At 36.7% G+C, this 10,471-nt stretch overlaps 1 protein-coding gene across 2 annotated transcripts in view; it reads right to left on the bottom strand.

The window, feature by feature from the left end:
* Nucleotides 1-10,471, bottom strand: part of LOC106469122 (zinc finger protein 345-like) — a 64,901-nt gene that overhangs the window by 12,002 nt on the left and 42,428 nt on the right. Inside the window, exon 2 of one of the 2 annotated variants that reach the window (XM_022397548.1) lies at nt 6,626-6,738. The exons of the other annotated variant lie outside the window; for it this stretch is intronic. Coding sequence (XP_022253256.1) covers nt 6,626-6,738 — 113 coding nt within the window. The remainder of the gene's footprint in view (nt 1-6,625; nt 6,739-10,471) is intronic. 2 annotated transcript variants of the gene reach the window in all.

Here is a 10,471-nt window from a genome sequence, read left to right as displayed (position 1 = left end):
GGGATGGGAACCCGCGCCCCGCAGATTGCGAGTCGAGCGTCCTAACCACCCGGCCATGCCGGGCCCTTTGAATCAGAAAGAGGATAAAGGTGGGAAATGGAAGGAAGGGAAATTGGTAAAAAGGAGGAGTTACCATCACAAGCCACCAAAGTTTTGGGGAGGAAAGAACAAGCTGGATAAAGGAGAAGATATGTAGAATGATAAAGAGTACATGAAGCATCGATGGCAAATAAATCAGACCTTCAATATCCACAGCCTAAGAGGAGAAGGAAATAAGGTTTAAGGGAAAGGTGAAAGAAGGAGCACATGGAGAGTGATTTGAATGGAGGCAAAGTGAGGCAGGGAAAGGCCACATTAACAATCCACTCTGAAAGGGCAGCCCACCATGGCAGATGATGAATCCAGAAGAAATGCATCAATAGGGAAAGAGCAGGAGAGGTAAACACCCTACAGTATTGGGAAAAATGAAAGGTGTGAGACTAGGCCACCCGATAACTCGAGATCGAGGAGACTGAAGATCCCCAATTGAAATGCCAAGTGAGGAAATCCACAATGTGAGGAACAGTGGGTTGAGCAGGGGAAGAACATCGACCCAGAGACCAATGGCAGAAGAAGTTCCCTTAATGTTTATAAACTTCCATGGAGGAAGAGCAAATGAAACGTGCCAGAAAAGACAACGGACAAGCTGGATCTCCTCACCAAGGACCAGATAAAAACCAAGTGTGAAGACAGAGGGCAGGAAGGGCTGGATGAAACACTGGTGACTGAAGTTTATAAAGAAGGGATGGAGTCAGAGGAAGAGGTAATGAAGGGGTAAGTTGGAACTGAAGAAGCCGTGGAAACCACAGGTGAGCTGGCCAGTAGGGAGCAATAAGAAGAACTTGATATTGAGTGGCATGGATGATCGAGATCACCCTGTGAGGAAGAGAGATGGGAGGATAAACATACAGGTATTTGTTGGTCAAATTATGACTGAAAATATCAACAGTCAGAGCAAGAGGATGAGGAACCCAGAGACCAAAACAGAGGTAATTTGGTAACGAGAGACATGGTAAATGCATCAAGGTGAGGAGTACCTCACTGAAGGAATAGCCACCAGAAAACAAGAGGATCAAGAGACTACTCCATTGAAGAAACTTTGTCTGGAAGGGAAAGCCGATCCGCGACAAGATTGAAAGCTCCCAGAACATCACACACAAAAATAAGATCTAACGTATGAAAACAGAGGAATTGAGAATGGGTGCCACCCTGGTGATTGAGATAAGCAATCACTGTAGAATTGATGGAATGGATCATTACCAAATGATTTCTGGCCAGATGGAGAAAATGAACCAAAGCACGACGTACAGCAAGAAACTCCAGGATTTTGATTTCTGATAAGACCTCTCAGCCGCAGACCAATACACTGAACCTTCCTATTGATCAACCCACACCAACATCCCTAAAGGGATGCATCCATGAAAATGTGGAAATTTGGATCAGGAGGAGGTAGTGAGACACCCACCAAGGTGCGAGTCTTGTCCAACCACCAATGCAGATCATTGACAAGGGTGATAAAAGCTGTCAAAGGATCCCTCATGAGATTCTTTTGGTCATGAAGAGCCAACTGTAGAACCCACATATGAACCCAACCTAAGAAGATAAGGGCTGCCATGAAAGATCATATCCCCAAAAGCGATACAATTTTGTGAGCTGTAATAGAGGGAGCAGTAAGAGTTTGAAGAACTGAAAGCTCCATCAAACAAAGTTGAAGAGGAGAAGGTTGGTCCGACTAAGATGGGTGTTGAAAAAACACCCAAATGGACAAGATATTGTGGAGGTCGTAGGAATAACTTCTAAAACTTGATTAAACAGCCCACTGGAACTGCCTCCAGGAGCAACTGATGAGTGTGATGGGCAGACTCCTGTTCAGAATGAGCCAACGGTATAGCCAGTCATCCATAGAATGATGAAAGTGCAACACGAGAGCATGTAAAGGATGAGAGAATGCTCTGACCACTCAACAAAAAACATACGAGGCTGAAGCAAGCTCAAAGGATAGTGCACAAAACTGATAAACCACACCTTGGTGAACAAACCGAAGATAGGGTCGCAATTGATGAGATACTGGGATATGCAAATAAGCATTAACAACGTCCATCTTGGTCATCCATAAACCTGGAAAAAAGCCCATCTGAGGGTGAGAAATAACTTCATGGTGAAACAGGGCAGACTGAGAAATTGATTGAGGCAGGACAAATCTATTACAGACTGTCAGTCTCTGGTGTTCTTGGGGATAACAAACAGCCTGGAATAAATGACTAGAGAAAAATGATAAACAGGTTCAATGGCTTGTTGAGACACAAGGTCTTGTATTGTACAGCCTCTGACAGGTTTGGGGAAGGAAATAGGTACCGGAGACAAAGGAAGGGGAAAAGAAATTGTAGGATAAGTCCCTCTGATACAACCTGAAGAACCCACAGATCTGTGGTGAAAGATTGCCAAAGGGGAATAAATTCATACAATTGAGCTCCCACTGGGTAGTCACCAGTACTGTCGGCGACGTGCTCATTTTCATCAAATAATACGATGAGATGAGAAACTCCTGGAAGGAGGAACAGGTTGGAAAACTGGAATAGGGGCTTGTCTTGGCTATGACTGCAACAAACATGCTACCAAAGAGGAAAGAGTGTTGATGCACAGACTCCACACGTGATTCCAAAGTCTCAGGTACATGACTGAAAACATACTGCTGAAGTAAAGGGGCCGTACATAAATCCCTAAGATAAGGGGTGGCAAACAAACCTGGAACAAGGCCTCATCTTGACCCAGAAAATCCAAAGGTGATAATCTAGCTAATGTGGAGATAATAAGGGAGAGGCTTTCCCCCGAAAAACCCTCAGGGTCTCAGTGGATCACCTCAGAAAGGAGCTGGATAGTAGATAAATACCATAAAAGGGAAGAAAGGGTAAGATGAAGGTGTGAAAACTGGACATGGGTTAAATGCACTGAAAAATCAGGGACTGCCCCCCACATGGATAAAATCAACCCCAACTGATGAGAGTCGAGAAACAGACAGTCAGCCTGATGGTAACCTAATGCAAACTGATACACAGCCCATGGAGGGCGAGGCATGCTGGCACCCTCAATCAATTGTGAAGCATGAACCCTAATATCTGGGGAGAGTGGGAAAACTAAATATGGAGAGGAAAAACTATCATGCAACAAAGAAGGGCAGGAATAATAGGAAATAGGGGAGAAATGGATAAAACATACATACCTGAAAAATCATATCTAAAAATGGGGTATTAGGCCTAGCTGATTCTGCAGCTGGAGCATAGGAAGACATGGCAACATCCGGAAGGTGGAAAAAGTTATCAAAATCTTCATTGGCCCAAACAGGTTCGACTTGCTCAGGAGGAGGTTGACCCATATAAAAAATCAATCTCATGGCAGATAATCACAGATAAGTCCAACGATGGGTCTCCCCCACCTGCAGTCTGTGAAATAGTGCTAGTAGGAGGTATGATACTTGAAGTGGTAACATGAACCTCAGAATTCAATGTAGAAATATATATCAAACAAAAATGTTTAATGTAAAAAATTCGAGTGTGAGAAAAAAAAAAAGACTAGGAAATGAAGTTAAAGTAAAAGACTTCTTCGATGTAAAGAAAAAAATTAATGAAAAATTAAAAAAACTTTAGAAATTAAACAATTAAAGTCATGAATGTGAATCACAAGAACAGCACCAAAAGAAAAAACTTCTGAACACAAGTACTGCCAAATGAGAAGTGATAGTTTGGTAGAACTGAATAGAGGGAGTCACATGCATCATGAGAGTATGTCGCACTCTTATTGGTGGATGATTGTTACACGAGAGACACATTTGAATCAGGCAATTCCAATTGAAGGGAGATAAAAGGCTTGTGGCATGCGGAAATTTTTTTTTACATATTGAATGAAGCACTGAACAAGAATAGCTATTTATGTGAGAGGAGGTAAGGTACTGTATTGGAATTTCATAGATGGTGAAGTGGGATAATGTTTTTTTTTCAGTGTTGGTTTATAGAAAACTGCTTTCGATTGCCATTCCATGAAACAATAGATCATGTCACCCCTGGCCACAAAAATTAATCACTTTTCCCATATTTGTACTTCAGATTCTTACTTCAAATCAAAATTAATTTTCTTACATGTAGTTAGAGAAAGAAGCTATGACCCTAAAATTACTGATAGGTTGTATAATAAGCATAAGTCACTATGCAATAAGTTACAAACAAAAAAAAAGGGGATAGTTGATGGCACGAAGGTTTGCTTGCCACATCTTCAAGATACGTCAACAAGAATAAGTAACATAATAAAAAAATGTATATATGTTATGATAACTTTCTTTCTACATTATAATTGTTTCGCGAGTGTATAATATTAATATAACAAGCTGCTAAATTTGGTATTTATAAACTTTCTTATGTCTGTGGACTATTTTATACTGACCAAATGTGAAGAAACTGAAAATTCTAAATTAAAGAACATAAAAGTGCAGTATACAAATGTAAAGAAAATGAACTGACCATAATAGAATATGTGGAAAGCACATCTCACATCATAGACTAGAAAAATGTTAAATTGATGAATCACAGGTTGAGTTTAAGTGGGAACTAAATATTAGAGAATTGGTAGAAACTGAGAAGAACTAATGATTATATTGAATAAAGATTTTATTCCAGGTATGGATGAAATGAAATACTGGAAATCAGTTTTGTAAGCTCTACAGGAAGAGTTGGGTTAATTGTGTTTGAGATTGAGTGTATAATGTAGAATAAGCAAATTGAAGGTGAGATAGGTGTACAAGTTAGTATCAGATTTTAACTCTTACTCCTGATGATGGTGGCATAGGGTTCTACCAAAATATGCACAAGTTTTTAGGGTTATATCTTTTTTTAATAAAGTTAATCTAAAGTTCATATTAATATTATGCCTGTGCATAAGTATTACTTAATTTATTTAACTATAACTAACTTTACACAAACTAAGCAGACAAAATAATATTATTAGAGGAGTTAACAGGTCTAAGTGAAGTGATTTAGATGGAATAGGATATCCAAAGTTGGATATGTTGGTTAGGTTACATTACAGAGAACTATAACCAGCTTTACATGAAAGAAGTGGGCAAAGTCAACAGTTAGCTTCACTTGGTAGACCTCATCCACCAACAGTGCCTCCAGTCTTTCTCCAATGTTTTTGAGTGGAATTGATCAGAGATGGATTTGAATTACCCAGGTTAACATAAGTCTGGACGATCTGTACAGACAACCCAACTTGGTCTCAAATTCACCAGTTATCACACCACCATGATGATCTCCAGTCTGTGTATACTATGCACTGAGGTTGATCCTTGGGATATGAAGATAAAAAACTATTCTGACTCCCACAGAAATCAGCAGCTTTCCTTCACCAATCTTTGCTTGTACTGAGACTGAAGTCCTGCATCTTCACATCATCAGTGAAAGTCCTACATTTAGGAGAGGACTTCTCATAGGCCTGACAGCATTCTTGAACAGCTATCTTCTGACAGCAACCAACTCTCCATTTTGTTCATATGTTATTATAGTTGAAGAGAAAGCCATTTTCTTTAACTAAGAAACTTTTTAAACTTACTGTACAGGAGTTCAAGTAAAAGATAGTACAAAAGTTAGTATATTAACAAACTTGCAATAATAATACTATCCACTGGTAACAGCACCAGAACTTTCTCCTACTTATGCATTATGTGGTATGTCCAGGTGAAACTGAATTAACTTTCAGATCTATATCAGATAGGTCAGCTTCATAACATGAGGTGCACTCAAGATATCGATTATGAAGTAATACTAAATCTCTTACTAACCGAGTTGTGATGTTAAATAAAATAATGAGATAGGAAAGAAACGGTATAATACAATCTTTATTAAGACATCAAGATCAAACACAGTGTGTGTACATGTTTAAATAAACACTGACTAAATATAACAGTTCTTAACATGCAAGCAACCTCACATTTACCCAATGTGACCTTCTCTCCTCATGTGACTGGTCATCCTCATTACAAAATAGGTGGGGCCATAACTGCTAGATATCCCTGAACAATCAGTGAAGGACACTACTGTTGATATCATTATACAATGTGAAGTAGTGAGTAACATCATTTCTGGATGGAATAGGCTTTATTCACTTTAAGAACAACAGAGGTAGCTTAAAACAAAGTCAACTTAAGGCTTTGTCAACCACACAAACACGCAGAATAAAGAAATGGTTCAGAACAAATACTATAACACCATAAGAACATAGAAACATATGGCATGTTCTATGGATTGGGAAGGTTAATATTACCCTAATAAAAAGAAAAAATATATCTGCAGGCTGCTTACATTAATGCAACAATAAGAAAAGTGTAACATCTGTGGAAAGTTAATACTAGTACTTCAATAAGAACGGCCTAATAGCTGTACACAACAATTTGCTAAAGTTCTAGTGAATTTCTTCAACTTGTGACTACAAACATCTCATCACTGATAAGATTCTAGACAAATGAAATCCAGAAAAATATCGTCACAACTACATACTCACTTTAATAAGGCAAGTGTAATACTTTTAATCTATAAATTACCTCAGTTTTCTCTGTTTTTTCATCAGAATTCTCTTCTTGCTCCTCTTTTGCTATGTCAAACTTAAAATTGGTACGCGAAGAACTTTCTTCAAAAGAATCAGCTCCTTGTGTTGCTAGAAATATAAATAATGTAGATTTGTCTATAATAAGACAATATATATTGAATTTCCCCAAGTTCTATGCTAAATCCCCTTAAATCCCTTTTCTATGTAGATTTTACAGTAGATTTGTCTATAATAAGATTTGTTTGTTTGTTTGTTTTTTTTTAATTTCGCGCAAAGCTACACGAAGGCTATCTGCGCTAGCCGTCCCTAATTTAGCAGTGTAAGACTAGAGGGAAGGCAGCTAGTCATCACCACCCACCGCCAACTCTTGGGCTACTCTTTTACCAACGAATAGTGGGATTGACCGTCACATTATAACGCCCCCACAGCTGAAAGGGCGAGCATGTTTGGTGTGACGGGGATTCGAACCCGCGACCCTCAGATTGCGAGTCGAGTACCTTAACCACCTGGCCATGCCGGGCCCTATAATAAGACAATATATATTGAATTTCTTCAAGTTCTATGCTAAATCCCCTTAAATCACTTTTCCATTTTTAACTGATTGTATATGGTCTCAGTCACTTTAACCAACATTGCAACTATCAGGTAACCATGAAGGTATACATACTATAACTTTTACTGTAGTAAGTGCATCTTCCTGAAATTTGGCAATGTTTTAGTAAATATTACAAATCTTTTGTACATAAAAAGCAATTTTTAGATTAAATATTTTTACTAAGATTTTGATGTGAATTTATGGAACCAGAGTCTGATTCATATTCTGATTAATCTGAATGCAAGGTGCTTTTTATATTTAAATTAATTGTTTTAAATCTTCCAGCTTTCAAATTTCATTTAAATTAACCTCTAGAATATCCTAAATGAATATCAAAAGTTATTTTTTAGTAAAACTTTATATTTTCTCAGCCCTAACACTGTATACAGACTAGGTACATTTGACCAACCTTGTAACCACAATGTAACAAAAAGTACAAAATATAAATTACCATTTTTTTTTCTAGAATTGCTTCACATTGTAACACAGGCCTCAACAAATCCTGGGTGCCAAGTTGCCATGGTAACTAAAAAATTTCATTGTAGTGCCTAGTATTTTCTCCCATTTTATTCGTGCATAGGTAGGGATGTACTCAATAGACCTCGAATCTAGAACAGCTCTGGACTCTTGTAAGTTTGGAACTATTTTTCCATTCTTTGAGTCCTAAATTGAACTTTCTTTCTAGGATTTTAATGGTGGATACAGAACTTCATGTTTTTTCAGGAATGAAGTGCTTCAGTTGCACAACGCGTTACTAATTTTTGTGCTATTTTGTTTTTCTTCTTTCTCTCAATTCAACCAATCAGTATATGTGTTTAGGCTCAGACAGGGCCAAAGGCAGTTAGTTCAGGCAATACTATCAAGTGGTTGCTGATTGTTAACAGGCACTCATTGCTGTGAAAGTAAACAAATATAGCCCCACAAACAGTAGTGAAGTTATGTTAGGCACACCAAAAGGCCTTTTCTTATCGTTGTACAGTGTTGTAATAATGAGTAGATTAGACCTATTTTGAAACAGTCTGCCTGGCCTATCAATATCACAGTGATTATTTTTATTTTTACTTCATTCATTGCAAGAATCCACCTAAGTTATAGTAATTTAGTCTACTATTTTCATAATTGTACATATTGAAGTGTAGCTTTAATATATGTTACATAATAAAGTTTAATAATGAACCCTTTGTTTTTTAGTATAAAACTGTATGTCTCGTACCATAACCACACAACTGTCTCAAAATATATTCCACAACTTTTCTATATTGGACCTGGCTCCAAAGTTTTGGGCTGGCTCCTAGACCTGAAAATATTTGTCGAGGCCTGTTGTAATAAACAATTACATAGTATTTACTTTTAAAGCCTAAGCTTATATATTTTGCATGTAGTTTTATTTTTTCACAGTTGTACTTATCCCTCTCGAATTACTGTTATAGCTATTTATTATGCTGGACAGCTTTGTGTGTAAAATGGATCCAGTTACTAGCACACACTCATGTTGAATTACACAACCACCTTCACTGATATCAATTATGCAAATTTCTTCAACTTGTGACTACAAACATCTCATCAATGAAGTCCAGAAAAACATCATACTCACTTTATATATGTCTGTGAACATCAGTATTTCTCACATTTAATTTCATTTAAGTTTCCTTATGTAACCTAATAAGTTTCTAATTTTATGTCTTAGTTACTTTTTCAACAATAAATGAATACACAACTACAAAAACAGAGAAATTTAATACTTACCTCTGAAATCTTGTCATTTTCAAGCTTTTGCACTTGTACAATAGAAGTTGATATCAAGAATTAGCCCTAGTTCTTAATAATAATATTATGATTTCATATTTATTTTTGTAAAGTCAAATATGATATTGAGAATATAAATTTTGCCAAATATATAAAATAGAATGTCATAAAACTAATATAATTTTTCTGGCTTTCTAACTAAACTAGAAATGGCTTAGATAATTCTCATACCTAGTCAAGCAGAGCTCCAACAGTAGTAAACAAAGAAAACAATGCCAAAATGTTCAATGTACTTATTCCAAGGGCTTGAGGCCCAATAGTTGCCAATAAATCACACTTTTGGCTTGCTATTGGTTACAAATAATCTAACAGCAATTTCAAAAAGAATTTATGACAATTTTTTAAAGCAGGTGTTCTACAGGGGGTATGGCACATGCCCTTCACTTTATTGCTTATATCTTCATAAAGCAAAAAGCTTGGTTTGGATAAGTTGATGGCTTAGCTTAGAAAGAAATACAGGTTAAGTGTGAAATTCCATGGAAAGTTAGGAGGTCATATAGGGGTTGAAGAAAATCTAAACTGGATTATTCAGAGTGAAGAAGTGTCACGTGATACATACAAATGAAGATTGAGAATTTATTTAAGTATTTCCTTTTGAAATTAAAACTTATAAAATATTGAAATTTGAATTAAAGTTATAAATTTTCTATTGTGAAAATGTATTTCCGATAGGTACTTACCCCATCTCACAGATATAGCTATTCTCATTCAGTGCTGCCCTCTATATGCAACATGTACCTCTTTATCAATGTGGTTCAATTCTGTCTTGCATGTAAATCATCATATGATAACCCTTCACCAAGGAAGGATAATACCATTTTAAAATAATACAGTGGTTGAAGTTACGAAGCTAGCACACACACACCTGTTTTTTTTCTTTTCTTTTTGTTTTTGTCTGTATGTGTGTGTGTGTAAGAGCACAAACTAAACAATTAATTGAATGTAACAGATTAATAAGCCTATCAGTTAATTCATTAGTAAATACTACTAATCTCTTAACTCTACTTGTAATGCACCACTTACTGAATATGTGGTAGTTCAGGATGCAAAAATTGGGATTTGGTTATAGGTCAATTTACCCATAATGGTAAAATTTTCATCACATAATAATGAATTCTCCAATCAACAGCAGCACTGTAATATAGCATCCCTAATGTTGATACCTAACAAAGTATGTATTGAAGACACTTGTTAGTTCGATAAACTACATTGAATCATGGAAATATATGAATTTGTTCCAAAAGTATTTTAATGACATAAAAAATTACAAAACTGCTGTAAAAGGTTATCTCTACCATAAAGCAATTAAGTGAGATGGAGTTTGAGCAATAACATTTGTGACAGTAGAAAGTTCTTGGTATTGTTACGAAAGCGGAGGTCACGTGACGCTAGTAACATGTCATGCACTTCTCGAACGTTCAAATCCTCTTCCTGACTTCT

This window comes from Limulus polyphemus, unplaced genomic scaffold, assembly GCF_000517525.1.
Source record: "Limulus polyphemus unplaced genomic scaffold, Limulus_polyphemus-2.1.2 Scaffold3316, whole genome shotgun sequence".
Lineage (NCBI taxonomy): Eukaryota > Metazoa > Arthropoda > Merostomata > Xiphosura > Limulidae > Limulus > Limulus polyphemus.
The sequence above is the reverse complement of the archived record's forward strand: the minus strand, read 5'-3'. Positions and strand labels throughout refer to the sequence as shown.